This window comes from Phoca vitulina, unplaced genomic scaffold, assembly GCF_004348235.1.
Source record: "Phoca vitulina isolate PV1807 unplaced genomic scaffold, GSC_HSeal_1.0 scaffold20, whole genome shotgun sequence".
NCBI classification, from domain to species: Eukaryota; Metazoa; Chordata; class Mammalia; order Carnivora; family Phocidae; genus Phoca; species Phoca vitulina.
Window position 1 is genome coordinate 1,057,780 of NW_022589723.1, and position 17,215 is coordinate 1,074,994.

General features: G+C 45.8%; 1 protein-coding gene across 3 annotated transcripts in view; it reads left to right on the forward strand.

Annotated features, from left to right (window-relative positions):
• Nucleotides 1–10,791: 10,791 nt before the first annotated feature.
• TEP1 (telomerase associated protein 1) overlaps nucleotides 10,792–17,215 on the forward strand; it is a 37,198-nt gene continuing 30,774 nt past the window's right edge. For all 3 annotated transcript variants that reach the window (XR_004301026.1, XM_032417438.1, XM_032417439.1), the window contains exons 1-6: nucleotides 10,792–10,825; nucleotides 13,328–13,738; nucleotides 14,854–15,036; nucleotides 15,345–15,479; nucleotides 16,209–16,370; nucleotides 16,789–16,950. Coding sequence is in view for 2 of the 3 variants with exons in the window: in XM_032417438.1 (XP_032273329.1) it covers nucleotides 13,352–13,738; nucleotides 14,854–15,036; nucleotides 15,345–15,479; nucleotides 16,209–16,370; nucleotides 16,789–16,950 (1,029 nt within the window). In the remaining variant the exon portion in view is untranslated. The remainder of the gene's footprint in view (nucleotides 10,826–13,327; nucleotides 13,739–14,853; nucleotides 15,037–15,344; nucleotides 15,480–16,208; nucleotides 16,371–16,788; nucleotides 16,951–17,215) is intronic.

Consider the following 17,215-nt stretch of genomic DNA (forward strand, 5'->3'; position numbering starts at 1 on the left):
TTTATTTATTTATTTATTTGACAGAGAGAGACACAGTGAGAGAGGGAACACAAGCAGGGGGAGTGGGAGATGGAGAAGCAGGCTTCCCGTGGAGCAGGGAGCCCGACGCGGGGCTCGAACCCAGGACCCTGGGATCATGACCTGAGCTGAAGGCAGACGCTTAACGACTGAGCCACCCAGGTGCCCCAGGCTATCCTCATTCTTCTTCATCTTTCTGCAGGATTGGCTTAAAATTGGCTCTTATCCTAAATATTTCTCCTCCCCTGGCTCCAGAGAATGCATTCTCCTGGGCCTTCTCTTATTTCTCCAATCCAAAGAGGTGGCAGAGGGGGTGCCTGGCTTGCTCAGTCAGAGGAACATGTGACTCTTGATCTCAGGGTTGTAAGTTCAAGCCCCATGCTGGGTGTAGAGATTACTTAAATGAATAAATACATAAATAAACTGAAAAAAATTTTTTTTAAAAAACCCAAAGAGGTGGCAGAAAGCTATATTGTCCAAAAGGGCATGGCTCCATCCCAGGTGGAGCTGACAGCCAAAGGTCCAAAAGTATGCAGATAAGAGTAGTTAATTACAGAAGTCTCTAGCTTTCATTATTTAGGGTTTTTGTTTGTTTGTTTGTTTGTTTGTTTTTAAATGTAGGCGTCACACCCAGAGTAGAGCCCAATGCAGGGTTGAACTCATGACCCTCAGATCAGGAGTATGTGGCACAGTCTGGATAATGAAGAGGAAAACTTTTGATGAAAGCAGTTTCCAGGTGACATATCTTTACACGAGGACCAAGAGGCTGGCTTGGACAAGCATCACAGTTTAGGCCTATAGGCAGGAAAGTCTTAACTACTCTTTCAGGGCCATAGACTACATTCCAAATCCTGGCTAACCTCTGGGATCAAGGGGCTTTATGTGGAAGAGTATGAATTTATCACAGTTCATGGTAATACAGGACAAAAAAATACACACACACACACATATATATATATGCAGGGATATATGTGTATGTCACTAGCAGTGAGATTATAGTCTTTTTTTCTCTAAGAGATAGGATGCTCATGATATTATTGTTATAGCTGATAATTTAAGATGTAATCATCTGTATTTCTGATTAGAATAATGAAAAAAAAGGGCAGCTTGAAAGTGTACTGAATTAGGGGCGCCTGGGTGGCTCAGTTGGTTAAGCGACTGCCTTCGGCTCAGGTCATGATCCTGGAGTCCCAGGATCGAGTCCCACATCGGGCTCCCTGCTTAGCAGGAGTCTGCTTCTCCCTCTGACCCTCCCCCCTCTTGTGCTCTCTCTCTCTCTCTCTCTCAAATAAATAAATAAAATCTTAAAAAAAAAAAGTGTACTGAATTAGAATTAGTCACTTGGGTTCGAGCCCCAGATCAATTGCTCCTTTGGTAATTGTAAGTCCCTTAATCACTTTGAATGCCAGTATCAGTCCATAACTAGGGATCATACCTGTACCATAAACATCATAGTGCTAGTGGAGTCGTGAGCTCCAGAGCTTGGGATAGTCTTAAGGACCTCTAGGCAAATCTGGAAAAGTATGCCCTGGTAGTCTGTAAACCAAGTTCCAAGGCCACATCCTTTTTGATCAGTGAACTAGATGATGTCAAACAAGATAATGTGCTGTACAGTCCCCCGGGACCATGAGTGCCACACACAGGGTTACGAGGTATATCCCCAGCTACTCTGGCCTAAAATTGCTCCTAAGATAAGGCTGTGGGTTCATCTGGACTCTAGCTAGGGCCAAGGCATTTAGAGGGTTAGGGTCTCCTAGCTATATACCAGCTTGAGTAATCATCGGATAGGCAATGTGAACCCCAATGCATACTTTTCAAGCAAACTGTCACTGATGAAAGCCAACTCTCTCATAACAAAGTAAAAACTGCTTGTTTTATAGTGCTTGCTATGTACCAGGCAGTGTGTTAAATGCTTTACATACATTATCTCATTTAAATGTCAATACAACCCATACAAAGTGGATGCTATTATTGTCCCCTTTTTACAGATAAAAAAACTGAAGCTTAGAGGAGTGAATTTATTTACCTAAGGTTACATAGTTTGTAAATGTTGAGTGTATATTCAAACTCAAGTAGAAGGATTTCAAGCCCACTGTCTTTCTTTCTTTTTTTTTTTAAGATTTTATTTATTTATTTGAGAGAGAGAGAGAGAAAGAATGAGTGGGGTGGGGAGGGGCAGAGGGAGAAAGAGAAGCAGACTCCCTGATGACACGGGTCTCCATCCCAGGACCCTGGGATCATGACCTGAGCCCAAGGCAGATGCTTAACTGACTGAGCCCCTCAGGCGCCCCTGAGCCTGCTTTCTTTGTTTTGCTACCTCTCCAGTGTAGATCCACCTCCACAGAGTGGTACACTTTATTCATGAAACTCATCATTGGAATCTGCAAATGGGAGCAATCAACGGGTATAAATGGCATTGGAGGCTTAGAGACATAGTCCTGAGGAGTCTGATATACAACTGCTGTAACACATACTAGTTGTGAATTTCAAAGAAGCTCAGCCAGAGCAAGGGGCTCTTCCTCCCAGTAGTTTGTTTCATTTGCTAGGATGTGTTGAGCCAGGGATTGTTACGAGTACAATATATCAGGTGAAACTTTTCAAAGAGAGGATCTTGACTGGCCCCTTTACCTTATCAGCATCATCTGGACTTATTGCAGACTCAGAGACCAGTCTCTTACTCAGTTCAGGGTTTATGAGATTATTTACCTTATTTTCTTCTGCAGCCTAGGTCACACAGCTCATCAGTAGCAGAGCAGAATTTAGACACAGATCTGTTGGACTCCAGAGTGCACATTTAGTTACTATACTATACCATCTCCACCCCCATCTTAGATTACTCTAACATGGTGGCCAAGTATTCCACTCTTCCTGGGACTATCCTAATTCCCATGTTTGATTTCATTATTCCTACAAGCCATTAAAAGATTCCCCCAAGTCCACTATTTTTACATCCAAAGTTTACTTTGAAATGCCCCATCCACCCAGAAGCAGCACTCAAGTCCTATGTGAGATCAGGTATCCCGATCATGTTTTTAATGTGATTACTTTTTTGACATGAGTCTTTACTCCTCAGGCAGGTCCCATCTTCCAAGACTTATAGACTGCTGACATATTCTTTTAATGTGTTCATGAAAAGGGCCTCCAGGGACACATGAGTGGCTCAGTCAGTTAAGCGTCTGCCTTCGGCTCAGGTCATGATCTTAGGGACATGGGATCGAGGCCCACATCGGGCTCTCTGTTCAGCGGGGAGTCTGCTTCTCCCTCTCCCTCTGCCCCTCCCCTTGCTCATGTTCTCTCTCTCTCTCAAATAAATAAATAAATAAAACCTAAAAAAGAAAAAGAAAAAAGCCTCCAGGGCAACAGTTCATTTTAACAGTGGTCTTCTGTAGGCAATAATGCTAAAGACATGTCAAAGGGAGCAGATTACTGTGGCCAAGGTCTGGACTGGGAATCAGGGGACTTGTATTCTAGTCCTAGCGCTTTTTCTGACTGACTGTTTCAACCTGGGCAAGTCATTTGAACACTTTGGACTGTCAAGTGAGAAATTAATGAGTAGTTAGGAAAGTGGTAACAGCTGTTTTTCTCCAACTGCTAAAATGCGGCTAGCAAGCTATAGGCAAGATTGTCCAGCCCTGTTTACAGCCTCCAGGATAGCTGATCCACAGCATGGACTCCTCTTCTCAGGCCCTCACAAGGAGCAGTGTTATGGGATGCAATGCTAAGTGCTAGAGTACCTGGCCATAGTAACTTCTGTAGTGAATTCGGGTAAGTTTTTGTTAGGGCTGCATATCTAGAATGTGGCCACCCAAAATGGCCTCTAACCACTTGTGTAGTCTGTCCAAACACATGTTTGCTAATATGCACAGAGCAGGTGTTGAAGTTACCTATTAAGTGAGTTTTAGACAGCAGGGATTATTTAGTGCTAATACTCTTTAACAAATATCCCAAGACGTTATGAAAGTTGATATTATATTTTTATGCAAAAGGCGGAAGAAGGTGGAACAATATATTAAATCTGTTCACTGTCTTCTGTCAAGACCTCTTCCCAATACCTCTCTGTAGGCTGAGAAACAGGTCCACTTCCCTGACCATAGTGACTAGACAGATACTAGGGCACAAGGGTGGGAAGGAGTGCTGAATCTGATAGATCACCACAGTGTCTCCTTGGATTTGTTGACTACAACTCTGGGGCTGTACAGCTATTAGGGAAACATGACTTCACTGCCTACATCCGAGAGGTTGGTTTGGATGCTGATTAATTTGATGTCAATGAATAAATATTTGTTGGATGAATGATGAGGGATTGTAGCCAATTCCATAGATATGAGGCTCCTTATCCAGGCAGAGAGGCTTGCCACATGGATTGGCATCTACTTCAGCTAACCTACCTCCCAGGATGAGCAATTCTACTACAAGGAACTATTGCACAAACCAATGTGTTACGAAGTGATTTAAAAGGTTTAAGGACTGTGGATTGACTACAATGTAATCTGATGTGAACTAGCCTTAAATGTTGCAGGTCTAGTGTTCCAATTATCCAATGATGCATAACAAACTACCCAAAACTTAGTGACTTAAAACAACAACTATTTTACTATATTTCTCATGATTTTATGTGTCATTGGTTTCACTTAACTTTAGGCAGGGTTTAGCTAGATGATTTTTCTGTTCTATGTTCATTGATGGAAGTTACTTGGTTGTATTCAGCTGATCAGTGAGCTGGTCTGGAGTGCCCAAGACAGCTGGGTTCACATGTTTGGTGCCCTGGTGGGGGTGGCTGGAAAACTAAGCTCAGCTGAGATCGTAAACTGAAGCACCTGCATGTGACCTCTTCCATGTGGTAGTCTAAGGGTAGTTGAACTTACTCGGCAGCCTCCAGAGGGAGTATTCCAAGAGTCCTGGGTGGAAGGTGTGAAGTTCCTTTGACCTAGCCTCAGAAGTCCCAGAATGACACTTCTGCAACATATATTGGTCAAGCAAATCACCAGGTCATCCCAGATTCAAGAAGTGAAAAATCAGACCATTTCTTAGTGGCAGGAGAAGCAAAAAAATTTTGTCTACTTTAATCTGCCATACCTGGTAAGGAAGACTAGGCAGAGAGGGAGGGCTTATGATGGGAAACATCCCTTGAAGGAAGGTGAAGAGAGGTGTTAGTTAATGTTAACAGGCCAGAGACCAAATGCAGGGTTGTTTTGAGTTAGAGGAGTCAGAAGGAAGAATGCCCTAAAGTTCTTGCCACCTGCTGATGTGGCTTTCAGATGTCCCAGAAGGGCTGCTTAGGGCTATCAGGTGTTACCGAATAAGTGCTTGTCCATGTATCACAACTTGTATGATGTTTCAAAGTTGGCAGTAGTTAGACTGAACAGAAACATAAGCTGTAAATCTAAAGGTACTTATTCACAAAAGAGAACAAATCCATTGAAACCAGTGGCCTTTACGTTCCCCAGGCTTTCACTCCTCTCAGCTTCTTATCGGAGGAGGCCCGCCCTTCCCAGTTCAAAGTCCTATCCCTCCAGGAAGTTACTCAAACTCCCTACCCCACATAATCCTGTAGTTTGTTCCCTAGTGGAATATAGCATGTCTCATAATCCGCCTATTATTTTTGTGACTTCTGCATGTGTCTGTCTCCTTCTTGAGATCGTGAAACCTTGAGAAGAATGCATGTTTTATACATTTTACAGGCTATCATTTGCACTTGGTAGATGCTTAACAGATTAAACAATATTTTAATTGAAGTGTAGTTGACATATAATATTATAGCGAACAGGTGTTTGTTGAATCAAAATGGGAGGACAAGAAGTGTGCAATAAAACAGACGAGAAGAGATGAATAATATTCATAGGTGGTAGGGCCCTTAATAAAGGGGCTTCAAAGAGCTGAGAGGATGGCAGAAAGGAATCAGCCTGGACACTACAATCTGGAGAAAGGTTGCTTCAACCGAAGAGAGTGGCTAATTTAGAAAAGCAGGACTCAAAGGAACAAGTATTGGCAATGTGCATTTACAACTGTCCACTGGAGAGAAAAACTAAATTTGGACTTTGTAAACTTTTTGCCAGTCGAGAGATTTTCTCTGTTACAAGGCAGAGATGGTTTATCTGGCTATCTCAAAATCCAGCTGAAATATCTCTTAGGGATTGGTCAGTGGCTCTCTAACTGGGACAGAATCAAATTGGGCCCAATAAATATAAAGTATGTATATGAAATTCAGGTGTGGCAGGGGCTTTCCTTATTAAACTGCAGTGGGGTAGGAAGTTACTCTCTCTCCATCTGGGGAATCACTCTAGACCAGTGGTTTTCAAAATGTGGTCCCAGGATCAGAGATCAGAATCAACATTACCTGAGCAATACTTGTTAGAAATGCAAATTCTTCGGTCCTATCCTAGATCTACTGAATGAGAAATTTTCAAGGGGTGTGGAGGGTGGTGAGCAGCAACCCCAGTTTTAACCAGGGGTTATTAAACTGCAGCATATATCAAAATCACCTGAAGAGCCTGTTAAAACACCAGTTGCAAGACCTTGCCCCCAGGGTTTGGAAATGGAGACTCCAGGGCCCATTCCACTTGTCAAGATAAGTGCTTCTCTATGTTTAATGTGAGTGGGAATAATCTGGGAATCTTGTTAAATTATAGTTTGTGATTCATAGGTCAGGGGTGGAGGCTGAGAGTCTGTGTTTCTAACAAGGTGATGCTGATGATGGTGGTCCACAGCCCATAGTTTCATTAGCAAGACCCTGGCGCAGAGGTTCCCAAACTTGTCTGCACATTAGTATCATCTAGGGAGCTTCAAAAATTACTGGGGTCCGGGTCCTACTCTGGAGACTGTGATTTAATTGGTCTGGGGTGTGGCCTGGGTTATGGAATTTTTAAAAAAAGATTTTATTTATTTACTTATTTGAGAGAGAGAGAGAAGGAGAGACTGCGTGAGTGTGGGGTGGGGAAGAGTAGAGGGAGGGAGAGAGAGAATCTCAAGTAGACTCCCTGCTGAGAGCAGAGCCTGCCACTAGGTTGGATCCCATAACCCTGAGATCATGACCTGAGCCAAAACCAAGAGTTGGAGGCTTAACCAACTGAGCCACCCAGGTGCCCCCGGGGTTATGGAATTTTTAAAATATCTCCAGTGGTTCCAGTGTTTAGGCTTTGCCGGACTTGAATTTCTTTGTTGCTACAGCTAACTGGAAAGTAAACTCTAGATCTTCCTAGTAAATCAGGAAGTGGGGGTCCCTGTTGCTATTCTTCCTGCATCATTAGTGTTCTCTGATCTGAGGCTTCAATGCTCATTGGATTAAGTTGGAAGGGCTTGCATATCCTATTCTTTCACTGGTAGGGCAGATAGTTCCCACAGAGAGCTACAGACGAGGAGGCCTTGAGGTGGGACAATTATCTAAGGTATCCCCCTTGTTCCAAGGGGAGGAAGCCTTGGAGATTTAGGCCTTCAGAAGAAAGTCATATGTGCAATCCACTCTTTTCCTCTCTTAAATATGTCACCATTCCAGTCTCCTTGCAGGACCTCTTCTTTCCTGTTTCCTGTTTTTTTTGTTTTGTTTTGTCTTTTTTTTTTTTTTTTTTAGAGAGAGAGAGAGAGCTTGGGCATAAGGAGGGCGGGGACGGGCAGAGAGAAAATGTTAAGCAGGCTCAATGCCCAGTATAGACCCTGACCCAGGGCTCCATCTCATGACCCTGAGATCATGACCTGAATGAAGTTAAGAGTCGGAGGCTTAACCGACTGAGCCTCCCAGGCGCCCCATGGGTTTCCTAGATCTGGTGTTCCTTCACCAAACTCTTCTCTTTCCCCTATAGACGGACCTCCAATGAGCAGTAATGCACCTAGGGAGTGGATTCAAAAATTTGTGGAGGCTTTTTTTCTCTCATAATTATTAGAGTTATCTGTAGACATTTAATGGGCAGGATTAATGTCTAGCCAAGAATGCTAGACATTCAGCAACTGTGCAGGGCCCTCCCACATAATAAGGGACATGCCTACATCACTGACAACTTTGAATGATTTGCCAGTCACTCATGTAGTTGAAAACTCATTGTAATTAGGGATCTGATTTTATTTTAAATATAATCATAAGGCATTTTATATATGGTTTAATATATCCTGAGCTTTCTAGGAATGCCACTACTATAAATATTATGGGATGATCACACCTTGTTTTTTCTAAAATTTGCCAGAAATTATTTGTCATTTTGGAAAATCATGCCACATCAGCACCTCTATTCATGGTATTTGAATCACCATTGTAACATCCCCATATCATGCTGCATTTGTAGTTGTTACAGTCAAAGTAATTTTATATAGAGCTGCATGTATCTGAGTACTACATTGTCTTCTTGAATGTTGTGCCCAAATATTTACATATATAAACACATAGTGTTTTATTTTTTTTAAAAGATTTTATTTATTCATTTGAGAGAGAGAGAGACAGAACACAAGCAGGGGGAGAGGGAGAGGGAGAAGCAGACTCCCTGCTGAGCTGGGAGCTGGAGCCTTGGGCACTGAGAGATCATAACCTGAGCCAAAGGCAGATGCTTAACCTTCTGAGCCACCAAGCGCCCCCACATAGTGTTTTATAATAAATCATCTTCCTTCTATTCTTTTATATCTCTTTAGACATTTTATAAATTTTTAAATTGTGTGTGTAGGTAAAATACATTTTTTATACATTGTAGGTCAGCATTGTAAAGGTGGCATAAAAATATTTGTTATAAGAAGGGCGTGTTGGTGGGGCGCCTGGGTGGCTCAGTCGTTAAGCGTCTGCCTTCAGCTCAGGTCATGATCCCAGAATCCTGGGATCGAGCCCCGCATCCGGCTCCCTGCTCGGCGGGAAGCCTGCTTCTCCCTCTCCCCCTCCCTCTGCTTGTGTTCCCTCTCTCGCTGCGTCTCTGTCAAATGAATAAATAAAAAAATCTTAAAAAAAAAAAAAAAAGAAGGGCGTGTTGGGACTGATAAGGCAGGTAGCAAGGGAAGCATCTAAGGAAAGAAACTGGAATCTGGCTCAATAATTTGAGAAGATAGGATGCCCCCAAGTCGGAGCTGAAGCTCAGGTGTTCACCCGAGAATGAAGGGTACTTCCCTAAGGAAGGGATATTTTCCAGAAGACAGATAATCTGTCTTACCCAAGGTAAGCATATTTCTCCTGCAACTATCTGTTTGGTTCTGCTCTTTATGAAATGGTACTAGCAATACCATCCTAAAGGTCACTTGTCTCTTTCCAGAGCCTGGTCCTACCTTCTGGGAAAAATTCTGCTTAGCCTTTCAGGATGGCTCCAAATAGATTCTTTGTAATCCACGGCTCTCTCCCAGGTGGACATCGGCACGCTCGCAGTTCCCTCTGCCTTCATTATTCCGTATCTACACCTGCTTACAGGCCACTGCCTTTCACCTGGTTACAGACCATTAGACTTTCTCTCACCTTTTATTTCCACTTTCACCAAGTAATTTTAGGAGGAACTAAGAGTCCAACTATCTTTGACACCAAGAGAAAAGGATCCCAGATAGGTAGAGAACATGCCAAAATCCTTCCCAAGAAACGGAGTTTGAAGATGCAACAGGAGAAAGGAGGCGGGGGTGGGGGGTGGGGAGGAGGGACGGGAGTGGGGCGGGGACTAAACTCAGGCCCCGGAGACGCTGCAGCGTCCTCTACGGGTTCTGATCCCGGCCGGCAGCTCAGTTCCCCGCGGCCCGGTGCTCGCTGCCAGCACCGTGGGCGCCGCGTCGCGCCCGAGCCGCGTTTCCGCCCGTGCGCCGTCCCCTCCCCGCTCCCCGTGCCCCGCCCGCTCCTCCTCCGGCTTCCACTCTGCCCACTGGCGGAGCCGAGAGCCCGGCGCCGGTTTCCTGCTGCCGAGAACCGTCAGCCAGCGTCTGCAGCCCCGTGGGTTCCGGGGACGGTCCGGGTGCAGGTAGAAGCTGGCGCGGGCCCTGGGTCCGGGGCGCTGGGCTCGGCAGCGGGGAGCCGGCGGGAAGGGCCTAGCGCGGCCACCTGGGACGCTCGGGAGAGTCGGGAGGGCCTAGCGCCGGCGGGGAGCCTCTGCCCGCCGCGTCCTCCGGGCTGCTCGGGACGGGGTGTGGGTGTGAAAGGAAAAGTGCGGGAGCCGGCGGAGACCGTGAGGGAGAGGCAGGGGCGGGGGATGCAAGGACACGGAAAGAGACCAGTGAGAATGAGTCACTCCTCTGCTGTGTGCTCCTTGGAAGGGAGAGTGGCTGCCAGTACCGAGCAGTAGGGGGTGCGCGCACTGCTTCTAATAACCGGGTGTGCTGAGGCAGGAGAGTATCAGCCCGCTTCAAAGCGGCTGTGGATGTGTTAACCCGGCAAGGTCTCCAAGATATACTAAGTGCAGAATAGTGTCTAAAGCGTGGTCCTCTTTGTGTAATGCAAAAAAAAAGGGGGGGGGATAAACTTGTATATGTAGAGAAAAGCGTCTGAAAGTGTTCCTTCAGAACTGTTAGCAGTGATTATCTCTGTGGAGAATGGAACTGGAGATGGGATTTTTACTTTTCGTTTGTAGTCCAGCTGAATCTCCCTTCACAAACTCCAGGGTGCAAAAAAAATATTTCACTGTATTTTTATGTTAACTTAGTTTTTATTGTAAGACTCTTTAAAAATTTATTTTTTTTTTTAAAGATTTTATTTATTTATTTGTCGGAGAAAGAGAGAAAACAAGCAGGGGGACCAGCAGGCAGAGGGAGAAGCAGACTCCCGGCTGAGCAAGGAGACTGATGGAGGGACTGGATCCCAGGACCCTGGGATCATGACCTGAGCCAAAGGCAGACGCCCAACAGACTGAGCCACTCAGACGTCCCTATCGTAAGACTTTTTATTTTGCTTTGATATATCTTGAGTCAGTTCTGAGATTTCCCACTCCTTTCCCTAGGGGCTTATATAGTGCAAAGACCCGAGGGAAGTGTGTAGGCACAGAGGCCATCATTCTTGATGTAATTTGTTCACACTGATGCACTAGTGTCTGATGAGATATCATTGTCTTTTCTAGTTTTGGATTGCCAATCTATTCAAGTCTTCTTGGAAGTATTCTGCATTCTTGTCCCTCAGCTCTTGTATATTAAGATCTAAGTGATTGACTTAACAACGTACTTATTCCTAAAATACTTAAACATAAATAGGAGATAAGCACTTGTCCAAATAAGTAAATACATTCCTAATGATATAAATTTAAGCATTTTCTCAGGCAGAGGTTCTTAATTTGCAGTTAATGGGGATTCTAGGAGATCCATGAATGGATTCCCTGAAAATGGTGTGCAAAATGGTATATACTCATGTTTTTCTGTGAAAAAGTTATACAGCTTTCACCAGATTCTCAAAAGCCTTTAAACCCCACTGACAAGGCATTATAGAAAAAATGGTGAACAAGGTGAAAAGGGTCTCTGTCCTCAGGAACTTATAGTCTGGTGGGGGAAAGACAAACAGGCAATTACAATGTAAGGAATGTGCTCTGTGATAGAGGAGGTTTGCTGTTGGTGAGAACATAGAGAGAGCCATGTATATTAGACTAGGGCTGCCTGTCAGCAAAGGCTCCTTGGAGGAACTGACTATTAAATGGAGGCCTGCAGAGTGGCAGGAAAGTAGAATTTGGACTGCTAAAGGAGGGGCCGGGGAAGGAAGTGCTCTTGGTAGAAGGAAGAGTGTTTTAGGCATCTGCCTGTGTAAAGATCCAAAGTCAAGAGATACCTTGGCAATTCATAAACTTAAAAGAGTGTGTATGACTGCAGTTTAATGGGAGTAGCAGTAAGAGATGAGGCTGGGAGAGGATCAAAAGCCAGGTTATGTGTGTGACGCTGGCCATGCGGAGGTGACCCAGACAGAGGAGCTCCCTGACCCTCAGGGAGTTTTATTTTAGTAAGGAGAAACAGGACACAAGTAGGCAAGTAAGCAAACAAAATAATTTTTTTATCATGGTAAAATAAACAAGGTGATGTAGTAAGTGGTGGCTGGGGTATATATTGAGGAGCTGCTTTAGACAGATCTACATACTGTGTGCCCCATGGATGAGAGGGTTTCAACAAAGGTAGTGGCCAGCAGAATGGAGAGAACTGGATAGATTTGAGAGACATTGAGGGAGTAGAATCAATAGGATTTGGTAGTTTACTGGATGATAATAACAAATAACAATAGCTTCCATTTATTGAACACTTACTAATTACCAGGCACTGTTCTAAATGCTTAATACATTTTTATTTATTCCTATAACAACTCTATGAGGTAGGCATTTATCTCAATTTTGTAGATGAGGAAACTGAGGCACAGAGAGTTTAAGTAACCAGCCCAAGTAGATTCAGCGTCCCATCAGGATTCAAACTCAAGTCTATTTCAGTCCATATCCCTGTAAGCAGAGTAGGGAAAGGAGAGGGAATAGAGTTGAGGAAGAGTGGGAGAAAGAGGATACATTTGGGGTCTGGAGTTTTGAGTATCTTTCAGTCTTCCAAGTAGAGAGGTCCAGTAGGCAAATGGATAAATGAATATGAAGCTCAGATGAGATCTAGGTCAAAGAATAAATTTATGAGTTGCCAGCACAGAAATGTTATTTGGCGCCTATCCTGGGAAAGTATACAGGATTAGAATAGAATTCTAAGGAGCGTCAGCTTTCAAGCGATGGTGGAAAAGAGCCTTCATGAAGAGGGGGTCAGAGATATGAGGGAAACCAAGACAGTGGCACCAAGGCAGCCAAAGAGAAAAGAGAGTTTCAATGAAAGAGTGAGCAACAGTGTCCTATTCTGCTTGAGAAATGAGGTAAGATAAGGGCCAAGATGTGCCTGTTCTCATAGTAACAAGAATTCCATTGGTTAGCCGAGAGGACAGTGTTGGAGGAATAGGGGGGACAGAATCCCGTTTAATTGGTTGAACAGTGAGTAGGAGGCAAGGAAGTTGAGGTTGGTGAATATAGACATCTTGATCAAAATATTTGTTTCTCTAGAGCTAAGAATCTAGAATCTATACTTAGAATCTATACTTAGTTGGAATCACACTAACAGCCCTAGGAGGCCCCTTTACCCCTTCATGAGGAGACCTGTCCCTTTCGTCTCCAGCACTTTTTTTTTTTTTTAAACTTTTCTGCTCTTCGGCTTCTGCCTTATCTTTTCCCTACTCCTCTCACTTAGAATGCTCCCTGCATTCTCTCTGTATATTTTCTGAATACATCCTTAGAATGAACCCACTCCTAGAAAAAGAAATATTGGTTGTTCCCTGTCTGCAGGTTACTGACATTACCAGGAGGACTATGGGAAACACATACTCCCAGTGCAAACACAGTCCACTGTACCCAGGAGCTCATGACCTGTCTTTCTCTCCTTCTAGGCATATACTGGTTGGGGTCCAGCTATGGAGAAACTCCATGGGCATGCGTCTGCCCACCCAGACATCCTCTCCTTAGATAACCGGTGCCTGGCCACACTTCCTGACCTGAAGACCGTGGAGAAACCACATGGGCATGTGTCTGCCCACCCAGACATCCTCTCCTTAGATAACCGGTGCCTGGCCACACTCTCTGTTCTAAAAAGTACTGTGTCTACCAGCCCCTTGCTTCACTGTCTCCAGAGAGCTGACCTGGTGCAAGCTGATCTGCGTAGCCTGAACATCAGCAACTGCCCACTCTCTGAGCTTCCAACCTGGAGGGCCCAGGGCCTCTCTGAGGAGCTAGGCTGTCCCAGCTGCCCCAGGGCCTTGAAATCCGTCTCTGCCACAGAGAGAGCTCCTGAAACAGCTTTGGTAATAGCTCCAGGCACTCATCCTGACTCCACCCATGTCTGTTGGACGCCCTAGTCCCTAGTCTTTGGTGCCACAGTTTACCCTCTGTGCTGCTCTGTGTCTCTATAACTTTTGTCCTCAGAGCTTCTTCCTGAGGTGCCCTTGACTCTTGGGCTGTCTTCTTCAGCGTCATTACTTTTATTGCATATCAAGTTCAGATATTCTGGACAATAGAGCCAAAACAGGCCCTGTCCTTAGAAAGCGTCTGCTCAGGAGCAGGGGCAGCATGGTGTTGCAGTAGCAGCCCATCAAGCGCTTTTATCAAGCAGGAGATGCATCTGCTATTCCGGGCCCACTTCCCTGTATGTACACGTGTAAACGTATGTCCACTTGTACACGTCTGTACAAACACACTTAGCACACAGGGCAGAATCGGTAGACAAACACACATTCCTTCTGTATGGACTTGGGATTCAGACTGAGGCAAAGGCTATGCTGTCTCAGCCAACCATAAGCCATACAACCTTGGCCAAGACTTAAGCTTTTGAAGCTTTGATTTCTTCCCCTTTAAAATGTGGTCAATGAAAATCTATCTCAGAGGGTCATTGTCAGGATTACTAGTGCCATCTTACATCTATTTAGGGCTTTGCGATTTGCAAAGAGCCATATATATATTATCCGTTTAGTCTTCTAATGGCACCATTAAGTAGGTAGTAGGAAGTGAAGAAGCTGAGACTCAGAAGTTAAGCAGCTCACGGTTGCTGGGGGATTGATCTGGGACTTGGCCCTTTTTCTTCTGAACCCGGAATATCTTAATAGTATCATAGGAGGTGTGTTGTGAGGGGCCCCAGGCTCCTAGGCTGTGGCATCAATAAGGAGATGACAGCAGGGGAAGATCCCAAAGCGTCTGAGCGAAGGCTCAGAAGGTTGAGTTGGGTGTGTGTGACAGTGAGGTGTCACTCCGTCAGCCAGGAGAGTTGGATGCTGGCGTGTGAAGGGGGAGGGAGGAGGAGTTTCGGTGCTGGAAGACAGATGTAGACTCTTCCTGTGCCTGGGATCTACCTTCAGATCTGTCTATGTTTGAGAGATCTGCCTTCGGATATGTCAATGTGATTAATAACTGCCACTGTCCTCAGGGTCATTGTTCCTCTTCCGAAGAGAAAATGCCGGAAGAGGAGGAATGGGTAGAAGTTCAAATGCCTTTTTATAATCTAAGCTTGGGAGAGGAGGAAAAGGTAGAGGAGCCTGTCCTGAAGCTCACCGCTGGGGACTCTGAATCTCATCCTGGGCCCACTGACCAGGCCCTTAAGGACAAGAAGGTAAAAGTTCCAGAGTTGGGGAGAGGTTGATGATGGTGGAGAGCAGGGTGTGAGGTGGTGTGGAGGGGTGGTGACCAAAGGCTGAACCAGATCCCCTCCACAGATGGAAGGGGAAGGAGGGGGCATCACCCAGCTCTTATTTCTCACTCCCTAATCACCTTTTCTAACCTTGCAGTTGGACAAACATCTTTCTGAATGTGGGGTCATTTCTCTCTGCTCTTGATTTCATAAATCGGCCTGAGTGGGTGCCTTGAGTTGGTCCTCATTACCTCTTTCATCCTTTCTCCCCTCTCTTTCCTGATTCTCAGATGGTTCTCATAAGCTTGCTGTGCTCCACTCTGACATCAAAGGTAAACATAGAAGATGCAGCTGACCCGACTTCGGGTACTCTCTTTGAAGTCTGTAGTGAACTTGCCCCCTTGGAGCCTGAGTTCATCCTTAAGGTACTGTGGTGTGAAGGAGGGGATGGATGGGAATGGGAAGCTGGGAGGTAGGAACTGTGGCCATGGTGTGGGAGGGGGGTGGTGGCCAGCTTGGTGGGAAGGGAGTAGGATCTCTGGGTGAGTCTGAGGGCTAGTCCCTGGGGTTCTCTGAGGAGCAGGGGAAGATGAGATTGGGAAAGAATATACTAGGGCTCATTTGTTTAGTAAGTACACAGGCTAAGTACACAAAGCTAGGCCTTGAGGGTCATTTCAACAGATATAATGAAACTTGGCTCTGGCTCTTAAGGAGCTTATGATATTGTTAGGGAAGCAGAACACTCCCAAGTATCACATAAATGCAAACGGAGTAGTAGGTAGTGAATGTTTCAGAAGCAGAGAAATGGTGGGGGAGGGTTTTCTATGAAGCTTTGGAAGATGGCAGGTTTAATCAGCAGTTTGAACCCTGGGTAATTTTCAATAGACCTTGATGGTGGGAAGCCTTCTACGTACCTGGTTGACTTGGGAGGTGATCAGTAGACTCAGAAGAAGCCATGATGCAAAGGTGGATAAGGGCTAGATTATGGAGGACGTAGCGTGCCAAGCCAGGAGGCTTGCGCTTTCTATTTTATAGACAATGTGAAGGGGTCAGGGAAGGTTTTATGCAGGCGGATTAGGCGAGCAAGTTAGTTTAGGACATGATGCTATGGGACAAGTGGCTGAGATGCCAACTGTCCCCACCCTGTGCCCTAGGCATCTCTGTACGCCAGGCAGCAGCTGAACAGCCGGACTGTGGCCAACAAAGTGTTGGCCATTGCTGCCTTCTTGCCACTCTGCCGCCCCCACCTGCGACGCTATTTCTGTGCCATTGTCCAGCTGCCTTCTGATTGGATCCAGGTAGCCGAGTTCTACCAGGTATGGCACTCCGTGCCCTGAGCTTTGGCTCTCACTGCTTGCCTCTTCTTTGCTCATTGCATCCCTGTGGAAAATTCTCATCTAGTTTCGCCTCCCCTCAGCTGTCTCCAGCTTTGCTTCCCAGACAGGACAGCTTCTCCCCGGATCGGGTTGGGTTGCCCAGTAGGGAGAAGGCGACTGTGAAGAGCTGGACCACAGTTGGAGAAAAATTGGTCCTATTCGTGTTTACGATGTAGGAGATGAGAATCGGAGAAGTCTGCCAACTGGCCCAGGATCATGGAAATGATCACTTTAGAGCTGGGGCTGGAAACCGCCTCCTTCTTCTGTGCTCTCCTTTAACCCTGTCAAGTGGTCTGGCCTTGTTTTAGAGGGTTGGTTTGTGTCTCACTCCTGATGGTCTTTCCTCCCTCTCTGGTAGAACCTGGCTGGAGGAGAGGAGGACAAGCTGGCGCCCCTGCCTGCCTGCCTGCGTGCTGCCATGACTGACAAATTTGCCCAGTTTGATGAGTACCAGCTGGCTAAGTACAACCCTTGGAAGCACCGGGCCAAGAGACGCCCCCGCCCGCCTCCCCGCCCTCCAGTCAGTCCCTGCTCAACCTGGTCATTCACAGGCCAGGCCCCTTGTCTCTGGAAAGGCGGGGTGGGGGGGGCGGTCAAAGGAACATGCTGACCCTGGGGGATCCCACACTAAGCATCTGACATGTTCCTTCCACCAGAAATAAAGGAGTCAGAGAAAGGCAGAGGAGCCGAGTAGAGCTCAGGAGGCAGAGAGGGCAGGGCCTACCTCTTTCTTGGCTGGCTTCCTTTTTGGTAGAGAGGGGCTTTTGGAACTATTGGAATGGCTC